Source organism: Geospiza fortis, unplaced genomic scaffold (genome assembly GCF_000277835.1).
Source record: "Geospiza fortis unplaced genomic scaffold, GeoFor_1.0 scaffold213, whole genome shotgun sequence".
NCBI classification, from domain to species: domain Eukaryota; kingdom Metazoa; phylum Chordata; class Aves; order Passeriformes; family Thraupidae; genus Geospiza; species Geospiza fortis.
In genome coordinates, this window is record NW_005054399.1 from 738,539 (window position 1) to 751,964 (window position 13,426).

The window sequence follows — 13,426 nt, forward strand, 5'->3', positions numbered from 1 at the left end:
ATTAATTTGCATTTGGCATTTCTGCTTCAGTGTGTAATGGCCTGACCTCACACTGGTGTGTAATTCTGCAATATTCTGATATTCACTGCACACCTGCTGCACGGAGCATGAACTGAGATGTGCCCATGTCAGACAATACCCTTGTCCTGACCCAGAGATGGGGAAACTGAGAGGTTTTCAGCCTCATGTGAAGGGTGAGACAATACAGATGTTATAATTCACACCATCACAATCAGAAGTTAACTATTTCCTAATTACAATACACTGTATTGTATTTTAATTGCAATATAAGTGTTTCTTGGTCTATCAGCTTTAGCCACACCATGCTGTAGATGCCTTAAAGCCAATAATATAAAACTACCCCTCGTGGGTCCTACTGCAATGCATCTTTCATTGTTCTATTTCTCCAAAGTATTTAGTCTTAAATACCAGTATTAAATTTAATCTTAATACTCTCCAAAGTGTTTTAGTCTTATCTTATCATAGAAAACCAATCAGCCAATTTAGATTGATCAATAACCTCTTAAACAAAAAAAAAAATATTAAGTACTCTTAAAAAATTAGTAAGTGAACAACTACAAGGCCAATTTAGATTGATCAATAACTTCTTAAAAAAATAATGAAATATTCTTAAAAATTAGTAAGTGAGCAACTACAGTAAAACCACACCAAGCCTACAAACATGCCCACGGTGCAGGTGGCACTGTGGGTGACACCTGACCTGGCTGGAGAAGGAGGAATGTGTTATTTTTAAAGAGCTGTTGTCAAAGCTTGTAATCCTAAAATTAGATCCTGGTGCAGGTCGGATTTGGGTCGTGGTGGTGATCTGCAGGTCTGGCAGAGCTGTCCCCTCTCCCAGCCCTTCAGAGCACATTTCCAGCCCCCCTGTCCATGATTCCAGCTGCAAGGCCCAGTGGAGCTGGGGGTGACAAAGCCCCTCAAAGGCCAGGGGAGCTGGGGTGACAAAACTCCATAAGTGCCAATGGAGCTGGGGTGACAAAGCCTCATAAAGGCCAAGGGAGCTGAGGGTGACAAAAACCCATAAAGGCCAAGGGAGCTGAGGGTGACAAAACCCCACAAGGACCAGAGGAGCTGGGGGTGACAAAACCCCTCAAAGGCCAGGGGAGCTGGGGGTGACAGCCCCAGCAGCTGTGGCTTGGCAGGTCCCCAAAGGACGTGGCCAGGTGGTGCTGCTGTGTGAGGCAGGTTGGAGATTTGCTCCTCACCCCCCTTCCCATCCACTCTGAGAAATGAGCTCCCCATGGAGCTCAAATCCTGGGAATTGAAGGAGACAAGGAGTAACAAAAGGTGCTGTGGAGGAAACAGAACCAGATTTGTGTCTGTAAATCTCTTTTACAGCTAAAAGTCTGCTCAAGCTGGAGCTCCTTTCCCTCAGTGAGGCTGAGACAGGACTGTAAAACCAGTGCAGAATCAAACCTTGGCACTCATGAATATGCATAAATTTGAAGGAGAATTATCTTTCAGCATTAACTCTTTAAATAAAGAAATAATTTGGCCACCTGCTGTCTGTGAAAGCTGACCTTGTTCTCTCATTTGTAAAAGGGAGTGGAAAGCTTCCAAAACTTTGAATTTTGAACCATTTCCTCTCCTCAGAAATTACACTGAAGACAAGCATTTAAGCTGTGAAAAATGGAACTGAAACCTTTCATCTGGAGTTAACCCTGTTCTCCAAACCCTTTGCCAATCTGTATTTCTAACTCGTTTCCTAAATAATTTTGAAGGTTGAGGAAGGGCATTGATGGGAATTTCAAGCTCTTCATTTTGCTGTTTTATTCCCATGAATTGCTGTTTTCTCTGCTGTAGAATAGCAAGAGAGAGCTAATAAGTGTTCTGCTTGTTGGCTTTTCTGGGTAGTGCCAAATGTCTTCTCTCTCTCAGTGCTCTCCTCCAAGTGGCCACGATGCACAGTTGCCCCTTTTCCTGTTTGGTTTTGGGATTGCAGTTGAATATTGTATCCCAGGCAGGGTAGTGGTACCCTCTGGTCAGCCAGTTGTTCTCTGAGAATAATTTATGAAGAAAGAAAAAATCAGAGAATTAGTGAAGTTGGAAAATCTGTCTAGCAGTGTGGATTTAGTATGAGAAAAATGGCTTTTTTCTGCATTATATTCCTGATTTTTATATGAAGGTTTGTGCTTGGGTTTTTTCTGATATCTGAGCTGGTTGTGGAAAATGAGAGTTCCTAAAACACGATGGGCTTGGATTTCGACACACAATGAGCTAGCCCAGGAAAAGCAGGATGTGAATTTAGTGTCAGGCAATGGGAATCCTTTTTCTTTGCCATAAATAGGAGCTGACTTCTTGTCGGGACTGGGGTTGTGTGTGCAGGTGTGGTGTTGGTGTCTGTCTGTCAGATTCCTCAGTCAGCACCTGGCAGCCGCTTCTCTGAGCCTGATCCTCTGCAGATGGGCAAGAATTCCCTGATTTATCCTGGAATGCAGGTCCCTGAGCATCACCTGCCTCTGCCATGGCAGCCTGGTCGCAGGGAGAGCAGATCTCTGTGTATTCCCCATGAGAGGGGAGGCAGCAAGGCTGGGATATTTTTATGCAGATTGATGTTCTGCAGATACAGATCACAGACTGACTGAATTAATAACTATTTTCCAAACCTCCCTTCTCATGCATGTGACTTACAGTAAATGTCTAATCTAAGGATGTATGTTGTCTGTAATACCGTTAATTAAAATTTTATGCAAATGTCTGCTGAACTCCTGATGTTCAATGTTAATTTCCACGTTTGATATTAAAAGCTTTTCATATATTTCCTGTGCATGCTTAGCTGGGCTGTGCAGATATTTACCTTCAGGCTGATACAAAGGGCATTTTATCAGTGCAGACAAATCCTGGTTGGAGTTTTACATTCCAGAGGTGTGAATGGATTCTGCTGAAAGCCTGTCTATAGGTGGATTTGTGGGGCTGTTTGCTTTGAACTGAGTATATGAAGGACTTTGTGGCTTGGCCTTGGTTCTGTGTTAGTCTCAGCAAGTTAAAGATGTTTCCTCATGCAGATTTCATTCACTGAGCTTCATCTCTTGTGGGAGAGATGAGGATGAGAGGCAAGAATTGCTGCTGTCTGCACACTGTGTGTAGGAAAGCACCTGGAGAATTCATTATTTGTGTAATGGAGCTGCTGGAATAGGGAGAAGGGCACGGGGTGTTTCCCTCCAGGTTAGCCCTGGTAACACAGGTAAGCTTCACCTTCTTGTCTGCACATCTGTTTGCTTTGCCATTTGGAGATGTCAGGTACTTCAAAATCAGAGAAAATGACTTGTAGGGACCAAAAGCAATAATGAGGAAGGCTCCCCAAGACTGAGCTGTTTAACTTTCACAGAAATCTGCTCAAGCTTTTTTCCTGCTAACCAGGAACAGCTTTAATCAACTGGTCTCACTTTCTGCTTTCTGTGCAACTCTGCTGTTAAAAATGCAAACTCACATTTTTGCTGAAGTTGCAAGTGCATTGTGCTTCCTTGTGGTTTGTTGTGAGAAGTTAATTCACTGAAAAAAAGAAATCTAAACTTTCTGTGTAAGAATGTTAGAATGTATTAGAAACTCTTCCTCTTTTATGCAGTTGGGGTGTTTATCTTTTTGATCTGTTTTAATGATAAAAGAAGTTCTTGTGGTGCTGCAAGATTTGGAATAATCCAGGAGAAGGCTTCCATTGTGTGGTGAGGGAGCAGAATGGGTAAAGCAGGAACAAAACCAGAGCTCTTGGGTGAGGGTCAGTCCCAGTGCCAGGGCAGGACCCTGAACCTTGGTACAGCTGCTCTGCTGAGGGGAGCAGCAGCTCCAGCAGCTTTCCATCCTGTCATCCCCTGGGTGTTTGTGATGAGGTTTAGAATGAGTTGGTTTTTATGGGCTATGAGTAGAGTAAGATGAAAACATGTCCATCAAGAAAAGGAAAAAACAGATCTTAATATTTCTCTGATTAACGGCCTTGATTTTCAGGACTCAAAGATCTGAAAGTGAAGAATCCCTCGGCGTTGATGGATTGATGGGTTTTGAGTCTGTTACAGAACAAGTTTTTTTTTTTTTTTTTTTTTTTTTTTTTTAATTGTATTTTTATTGAATTTCCTGGAAGTGTGTAAATTGCTGGTTTCTCTTTACCCACTGTGTTCTCTCCTGTGTTTGCTCTGGGATTGTTTTTCCAAAGTGCTCCTCCAGACTTAGAAAAGCTTCCAAAGAAGTTCTTCCTTTGGTTTCTTCTCCAAAACCAAGTGCCTGCTTTCCTAGTGGGCTGTAATTGGGAGGGAATGAAGGCTCTTTGCTCTGTTTTTTTTTAGGCCTTGACAGCTTTGTGTTGCATTTAATCAACTCCAGAAGTGATGCAGGGTTGGGTTGTTCTTACTTGCAAAGCTTAAGAAACTTGGAATATTTTTCCTGTGCTGTTGTGTAAAAATGGCTGGATTTGGTGCAAGAGAGAGAAAAGGGAAGCAGTTGTGTTGTGATGGTGGTTAATTCTTCAGAGACTTTTACATGTGAAGTATTAAAATGATTTTTCCAAAAGCCTGTGAAGTTGTAAAGTAAGAAACTTGTCTTTGACTGGGGAGATACACACAGGTGAGGAGGCACTTGCTCCCGTAGTGTACTTGTAAAAAGATTTTGGGGGGGCCTCTCATCCCTGGCCTTGAAAGAAATAAAACTTTCATAAAGCAAGAATGTTTTTCATAGATTTGCAGTAGGTTAAAGGGCAGGAAATGGGGTTAGGAGTAAATGTTGGTTCTCACAGGGAAGGGCTCTTCCCAGCCAAGTGTCCTGCCAGAGATCAGTGCTCTTGTAAATATTCCCTTTAGCAGATTGGTCTGGAATAATAAGATGGCTAAATTTAAGCAAATTAGTCAAATTTGAATGTAATCTTGAATTGAAAGGAATGATGAAAGATTCAGACCTGCTGAGGGATAAAGTGGCAGGTGAAATGCACAGGGAGAAGAACTGTGTGTATCCCAAGAAATGGGAGTTTAATCTGTGCATGGAAATGGCACTGTAGTAATTTGAAGAATGATAACAATGTCAGGTTTGAAATCTGTGCTCTCCTTGTCTCCAGTGTCTCTGTGAGGGGTGAGGTTGGTTCTTGGAGTGTTTGGAGGAACATTAAAGGACATCTGGATGGGCATCTCTGTGAACGTGGCCAGCTCAGTTCAGAGTCCCTGCTCAGTGTTTGTGCTCTCAGGGCTGCTCTGTGTTCATGGAATGGCCAATCTGCCAGTTTGCTCAAGTAATTTATTCCAAAGCTTAATAGGCCTCTGTTTACTTGAAACAGTGACCTTAACTAAAGAACTGACACAGCTTTCCAGCTCCACAGCTTGTCCTTGCCTTTTCTTGCCAGTCATTTTGGCTTTACAGTTCCATTCTCATAGAATTAAAAATTCTTTGGTGCTGAGTGAAAGACAGAGCAGAAAGTGTGGATCTGCTGAGTGTTGTCAAATGAACAAAGTAAATGCATTTGGGAACAAAAAAATTCCTTCTAATCTCCTTATCATGAAAGGTCACCTTGAGTTGGAGTGTGTTGGGCCACAGGATCTCTGTCCTGAGACTGAAAGGGCTTTAAACTCACCCAAGGTTTCAGAAATGGCTTGGTTGATTTTTTGAAAATTTGCTTTTTCTGTCTGGGTGCAGATTCCTGCTGTTAGAGGGCTGCTGAACATGGAATTCCTCATGTGGTTTCATCTCAGCTCTGTAATTTAAAGTTCTAGGTAGGCTTTACATTGGAAATTAAGTCTCCAGGTTGGACTTTGTTTCTGGTTTGCTTTTCAGATCTTGCCTTTGTATCAGCGTGATTGTCTTCATGCTTTTGTTTTGCTCAGCACTTCAGGTTTTTAATCTTCAGTGTTTAATGTGACTCGTGAGAAGAACAAGTTGTTTTCAAAATCAGAAGAAATTTGAGGAGGAAAAAATGAATCTAGGAAAATTTCTCCCAAGTGTTTGTGGCTTGCTGGCTGTGCAGAACAATCAGACCCAACTAACCTGCTTTGTTTTCTTTCCTCACTCAGGTCATGATTTTCATTTTCTCATGTCATTGTCTTGAGGAGAGGAAATGATTGTAGTGGAACGTGTCACAAGCACGCCACTGCTACGGAGCCTTTGCTGTTCAGAAACGTTCCTGGAAGAGCAAATTTAGCCCTTTGCTGTTTGTGTTGTGGAATCTGTCTTGGGAAAAAGGGAAATAAAAATGACGACTTCGTCTATCCGACGGCAGATGAAGAACATTGTGAACAATTACTCAGAGGCCGAAATAAAAGTTCGGGAAGCGACCTCGAATGACCCCTGGGGTCCTTCCAGTTCCTTGATGACTGAAATAGCAGATCTGACCTACAATGTTGTGGCCTTCTCTGAAATTATGAGCATGATCTGGAAACGACTGAATGACCACGGCAAGAACTGGCGACACGTCTACAAGGCCCTCACTCTCTTAGATTACCTGATTAAAACTGGCTCTGAGAGGGTGGCCCAGCAGTGTAAAGAGAATATTTTTGCTATCCAGACGTTGAAAGATTTTCAGTACATCGATCGAGATGGGAAAGACCAGGGCATCAACGTGAGGGAGAAGTCCAAGCAGCTGGTGTCCCTTCTGAAGGACGACGAGCGCCTCAAGACAGAGAGGGCCCAAGCCCTGAAGACCAAAGAAAGGATGGCTCAGGTGGCCACTGGGGTGGGCAGCAACCAGATCACCTTTGGCCGAGGCTCCAGCCAGCCCAACCTGTCCACCAGCTACTCAGAGCAGGAGTATGGGAAGTCTGGAGGATCCCCAGCATCCTACCATGGCTGTAAGTGCAGCAAACTCATCCCAAATCCCTTTCTTCGGAGGGCTGCTGCTCTTGGGGGTGGGAGTGAGTGAGTGGTGCCTGTGGGAGGGTGAAATGCTGCCTGCCAGGGGATCTGGGATCCCTGTGGATCTGCTCCGTGCTGTTGATGTCTCTGCAGATGCCTGGGTAAATATTTGCTTTGGAGAGGACGTGTGCAGTGATGGAAATCGATTTTAAAAGCCCTTGTTTACTGGCAGTTCCAAAGGTAGCAGTGCCAGGCTGCTCGTGTGAACGTGTTCCAGTGTTTGCTGTGATGGGGAGGGTGTGAAGGGCATTTTCTGTCTGTTTCTGGTTTTAAAAGGAGTGCTTGAGGATGTTCAGGATGAAATCATAGGATGGTTTGGGTTGGGAGGGAATTTTAAGCTGATCTCATTCCACCCCCCTGCCGTGCTCAGGGACACCTTCCACTATCCCATGTTGCTCCAAACCCTGTCCAACCTTATTTATTCTTGGATTAAGAATAAATAAGAAATACAAAATATTTCCTGAATAATTTTGCTACTTTATGTTGCTCCTTTTGTGTTTTGGCAACAATGCTGCTGTTTAAATTTCCTTTATTGCTTACTCTGCAGTTCTTGGAGGAGGAGTGCTTTAAATCTGTATTTAAATATTTAAATTCTCAGTATTTGGTGTGTGAGTGTCTGTCCTAAATACTAAATACTATACTTCATTCTTAAAAAATGAATACAGTGATGTGGGAAGAGCAAATTCTTTCCACCACTGCTTGGTGGGACTCCCTGTCATGTCAGGAGGAGGCCTGATCTGGCACTAAATCCTCCTTAATGTAAGTAATGATCTGATGAAAGCTGCTTTGGCTGGAATGTCAGTGGTTGTGGTCTAATTCTGAAGGGAAATCTTTTCTTTAAATGAATGTTTAGAGAGTGTGGAGGGCTGTGACTGAGCCAGGGTGCAGGAACCATTGAGCACCAGCTTTAAGAATCTGAAGTTTGTCATGTCCTGGGTCCCAAAGTGCTTCTTTAATCATAAATCCATGAGTGGGGTCAGCCCTGCTGACATTTGCAGGAGGAGATAGCAGAAAATCAAACCAGGATGGAGAAAATCTCTGTTTAAAGCTCGGGAGACAAGCAGAAAAAATTATTTCCAAAAGGAATTTTTTTTAGCATAGAGGGTACAAAAAATGTGAGTGAAGGTTTCCAGCTCTGAGAATTTTTGATCTTGGCTTTTAATTAGCATTAGGATAACAAACATCTTAATTTTTCTGTAATAATAATTTTTTATACTTGTATAGTTTTTATATAATAACCATGCTTGAGCACTGTGAATTTTTAAAGAAAAACTCCTATTTTGTTACCTCAAAAATAACAACATTTTTCCTTTTCAAATCTATAGATTATTGTTGACTACAACAAAAATTCTTAATTTAGAAGTAGCTTGAAATACTGATTTTTAACTTGGGCTGGTGGGCTAAAATAAGTGACTGAATTTGCTGAGCACACCTTGGGTTTCACAGAATTATTGCTCCACCAGTCCCAACTTTAATTAATGCCTGGAACTATTGTTTGGAATCCTAAATGCTCCCAGAGGCTCCAAAGGATTCCTCCAGCAGGGCTGAGCAGTGCAGGGCGTGTTCCTCAATTGTTCCTGGGCTGCTTTAGGAATTTGGATGGGAGAAGGAGTTTGGCTGTTCCTCTCTACTCCAAGGGTGGATTTCCTGCTCCCTCCTCCCTGTGTGTGTCCTGTGGCAGGATTGCTTTGGAGGGAAAGATTCCGTAAGCTTTTTTTTTTTCTTCCTCACCCCCTAAGAAGCTTTAGAAATCTCAGGGATTTTTCTCCTCCCCCTTCGGTTCCAGCTCTCCTGGACTTTTTTCACTGTGGATCAGCAGAAATGCAGGTGGCTCTCAGGTTGTCTATTTAGAGTTTTAAATGTGGTTTTTGTCTGGTTTAATTGAATGGAGCAAAGCAAACCAGCACCTTCCAGAGCAGCTGTGCTAAGTCCCTCTGATATTGGGAAACGGGGAAGAGCTTTATCCCAGGAAACGAGGAAGGAGTTTCATTAAAATCCAGACATTTAATCTGTTACATAAATGTAGGGTTATTCCTGTGCCTGCTAAATTTGATGGAAAAGATGCTTTTCATTATTTAAAGTGAAAGAGATTGTATCCATCCTGTGTTCTTAAAAAAAAAATTAAATCTATAAATATAAATAATAAAAATTAATTACATATCTATTTAAATTATATATCTTTTTTATTAATACCCTTCTTTTGTGCTGAAAATCTGGATTCAGAAAAAAATCTGTTAAAGGAATGAAGTTCTGCTGCACTCCTGGGAAATACTCCCCTTAGAACATCCCTAAGATGCTGTTGCTGCTCTGTATATTCTGGCAGAATTCTCTTTCATTCCTCTGAGCCTTTGAAGAAGAGATCAGAGACTTTTAGATTTGCCATCTACAGCAAGAGATTTGCCTCTTCAGAATGTCCAGCCACCCTCTTTGCTGAATGCCCAGCACTGCTTAGCAGGCAAATAGAAATAAAGTTTGGGAGAGTGGCAGAGCCCTTTTGGCAGCACCACCCCAGGAAATGTTTCATCCCTCAGTGGATGTTGGGTTATAAAATCTCATTTTTAGTGCTTTCTTGCAGAAACAAGAGCTCAGAGTTTGGTGGTTCCTGCAGGACAGCCCACCAGTAACTCCCAGTGGATACTGGGGTGGATGTGAGGGAGCTCTGTCCTCTCCTTTCAGGGACTAAAAGTGCAGTTTTGGTTAAATCAGTGAAGCCTTTTGGGATCAGTTTTTTGGGGAATGTTGAATCAGCTGCTCTGCACAGCCAGCTCTGAGCTCTGCTCAAACTCCTCCTCTTCTCCAGCTTCCCAGCCTGGGCAGGTTTGCATGGGGACAATTGGATTTTTGCTGGATATTGCCCACAAGGGATTTTCTTAAAGAATTGCTGGTTTTTGTATCCCAGATTCATCCTTTGTGACAAAATAAAAGCAGTATTGATACCCTGTGTAGTGAGAGAGAATTCAAGATGGAAAAGGATCTCTTGATTGATATCTAATCATCCCTCCCTGCTGCAGGCAAATAAGGGTATTTTTCCCTGTTTTCTTGTGAATATTTTCATTTCATCTCTAAAAATCCTTCAGAAACTGTGCAAAATGAAATGGTGCAACTTGATGGTTTTTAATAAAATCCTTTCCCCCAAAGCTTTGCCTTAATGACTTTGTTGGCCCTGAAGATCTCTGTGCTTGGATAATTCCAGGGAGCACATTATGGCATGTGAATTGTAAAAGTATTTGTGGGGTTTTTTCCTACCCAGTCTCACAGCCTGAAAATGGAAGCCATGAGAGATACTCAAAAGCAAAAAGCAGAAATAAAGCTCCTCCCAACCTCCATCTTGTCAGCAATTTCTGACATACTGGGAGCAATTGGTTTTATTTTCCAGCTTTAAACCAGGGACAATTAATGCTCAGATTAGGAGCTGTTAAATATTCCATGACAAAATGTATAATTTTTATTTATTTTGGAAAATGTGCCAGTTCTGTAGAGTTGCATCAGATCAGGTTTTATTTCACCTTAAGGAAATATTCTTGTGCAGTGCTGAAACCAGACTTACTGGGGAGAGGAAGGGGATGTAAAGCAGATATTAAAAATCTTTTGGAGCAATAGTCCCTCACTCCTAATCTGCCTCTGGGTCTAAATAATTGGGTTTTTGCCTGACATTTGTCACCCAGTTTCAAAAACTTCAGCCTCTTGTTCCTGGCCTTGTTTCATCTCCAGCTGCCAGTGACCACTTAAATAGGATTCTGGATTTATGGCTGCACAGGGAAAAGTAGGATGTTCTTAATTTAGACCTCTTAAGCCTCAGCTGGGATGCTGCTGGTGGTGTTCTGAAACCAAGTTTACTGAGGCCATGCTTTTTAAGAGATCCAATCCTGTTAGACCCAAGCTGGGGTGTGCAGGTGTTGTTTTGGGTTGTGCCCACATCCTTCCCTTTCTCCTGTGCTCCAGGAGGGGATGGGAAGATGGGATGGGATAATGGGGTGGGGTCCATGGCATGGATGGATGCCCTGATTTCAGTGTCACAAACTCTGATTTCAGTGACACAAACTCTGATTTCAGTGACACAAACTCTGATTTCAGTGACACAAACTCTGATTTCAGTGACACAAACTCTGATTTCAGTGACACAAACTCTGATTTCAGTGACACAAACTCTGATTTCAGTGACACACACACAGCTGGGTGTGACCTGATTTCAGCAGCACTGCCAGAGGTGGGCTCAGCTCACTGTGCTCAGAGCCTGCTGGAGAGAGGAGATGCTGAAAGATGCACTGGGAAGGGCTTTTATGGATCTTGGGAAATGCCAAGTCTTTAACCTGAACCTAGAAAAATTCTGGGAGCAATTTGCTGTAGCTGAATGAATGAGTTTAATATTTGCAGTGATTATTCACGTTAAGTTGACCCGTTATTTAAAACCAGTTTTGTGAAGCCTCAGCAAGTTTGTGTTCACTCATCTGTTTCTGTTTTGTCTCCCCTTTTGCTTGGAGTAGAAAATAATTCAGAGGAATTGCTGGTTTGGGTTTGACACAATAGGAAATTTATGAAATCCAGAATGGTTTGGGTTGGAAGGGACCTTGAAGCTTGTCTTGTCCCAGCCCCCTGCTATGGGACACTTTCCACTATCCCAGGTTGCTCCAGCCTTGAACATTCCAGGGATGTGGCAGCCACAGCTTCTCTGGACACCCTGTTCCATTCAGAACACTCCTGTTTTTAAAGGGTTTGCTTTTTATTTAATAATTATTTCTTTAATAATCTGTTCTGCATCTTTGCAGGTTGGAGCACATCCCTGCCCTTCCATCTTAGTCAGGGAATATAGGGAATATCACCCAGCAATGAATCTGGCTGAACAGCGTGGAGAATTCCTGCAGTCTGAGGTGTTGAAGGAATGTGGCAGACTCCTGTCAGATGTCATTTGACAGCTTGATTAAATCCTCTCATCATACATTTATTTTTCTGGTGCTGAGAGTGAAGGTGGGAGGTGCCACTGGTGCATCCAGACTTTGTAGTGACACTGAATTATCCAACTGTGTCCATTCACATGGGGGTTGGCGTCACCTGAGAGGAAAATGCTCCCAACAAAACAAACCTGAAGGATTTGTTGAGTGTTAAATGAATTTCAGCAGCTCTCAGTCTGCTCAGTGCAATCAGAATCCTGCAGGAGGGCTGAGCAGCTCCGCCTTGTCACATTCATCAGTGTTATCAACTCTCTTCTTGTACCTGAAAGATTCCTTCAGTCCCAAGGGAAAGGTGGATTACACAATTCCTTCTAGATTAAACAGCTTGTACTTGCCTTTCCATCATTTGCCTTTTTTAAATTATCCCATTTTATTTGAGTGGTTGTTCACTGGCAGACTGACAGATGGGATCTCTGCCTGCTTCCCAAGTGAATTGCTGTTGGTTTCTGGGTTCTTACCTTGATATTATTTCAATTTTTGAAGTCACTTTTGGTTTTGCCCGCCTTTGTAGGTTCAGTGAGTATGTGAGGAAACAGCTTTTCATTCTGAGAGATGAATTCTGGTCTTGAGAATTCCACCTGCAAATTAGAAAGCCTGACACTAAAGAAAAAACCCAGAAATAACAAAAACAGCCCCAAAAAACCAAGCACAGGATCCTGAATGAAAATACAGTCTGAGTTTTATTATTAATGCAGGCTCTGCTCTCTGTGTCCTGTATTTCACTTTAACTAAGCCAGATCTATAACCAGCTACAGAGGCCTTTTAATAGAGCCAAAATATAGGAAATTATCAATAGCTGTGTCTGGGAGCTGTCCCAGCCTGGCCAGGCCCAGATGGTGCAGCAGAATCCTGCTTTAGTGATTAACTGAGCCTCCAGATGATTTCCTTGAGCAGCCAGCCCTGTGCTCCCTGCAGGACCAGATCCCACAGATTTGCTCCTGGAGGGACTGGGATCCCCAAATTCCCAGCAGAGCAGGGTTTAGCAGGTCAGAATTGATCCATTGAGTCCCATCTTACATAAACATCTGAGTTAGCTGTCGTGTGCTGGGGATCAGGGATGCTTTGTGTGCCACCATCCTGCTCCTAGGGCTGTCACCTTTCTGCTGGATCCTGGGAATTCTGACCTTACTGCAGGATGAGGCCCATATCGACAGGAATCTTAGGTAAAACTTGTCAGGTTACTCCCAAGAATGGTGTTTTGAATTTCCCTTAATCCTTTTCAAAAAAGAAAAGCGCTGGCAGCTCTTTAATGTGGATGGTTTTATAACACTTACATGGAAAACAGCAACATTGCTATAGTTTGTTTTTTTATTGAGGCCCAAGGAAGAACTTCAAATGGATGTTTTCCCCTTTTACTTTAAGTAAAAAGGAACTGGAAATACCTTTTGGAGTTAATGAGAGCAAGTAGAATGAATTGCTGGAAAGCCTAGAAGTGGGAAGGAATGACCTGTGTGTGTGTGAGCCCCTGGTATCCGTGTGGGAATTCCAGAGCTGCTGCTCTTGGGATCTCTGGGAGCTCATGGAGCTCCCTGCCAAAGCCAAGCCAGCCCTTCCCATGCCTGGCTGGGAGTGCAGAGCCAGAAAAAGGCTTGGAGTGGGATGCAATCCCTGCTTTTAAAAGCTTTTCCAGGCAG

General features: G+C 42.8%; 1 protein-coding gene across 1 annotated transcript in view; it reads left to right on the plus strand.

The window, feature by feature from the left end:
- Positions 1-5,977: 5,977 nt before the first annotated feature.
- Positions 5,978-13,426, plus strand: part of LOC102043251 (epsin-2) — a 23,233-nt gene continuing 15,784 nt past the window's right edge. The window contains 1 exon segment of the mRNA XM_031061055.1: positions 5,978-6,779. Coding sequence (XP_030916915.1) covers positions 6,185-6,779 — 595 coding nt within the window. The 5' untranslated portion in view covers positions 5,978-6,184.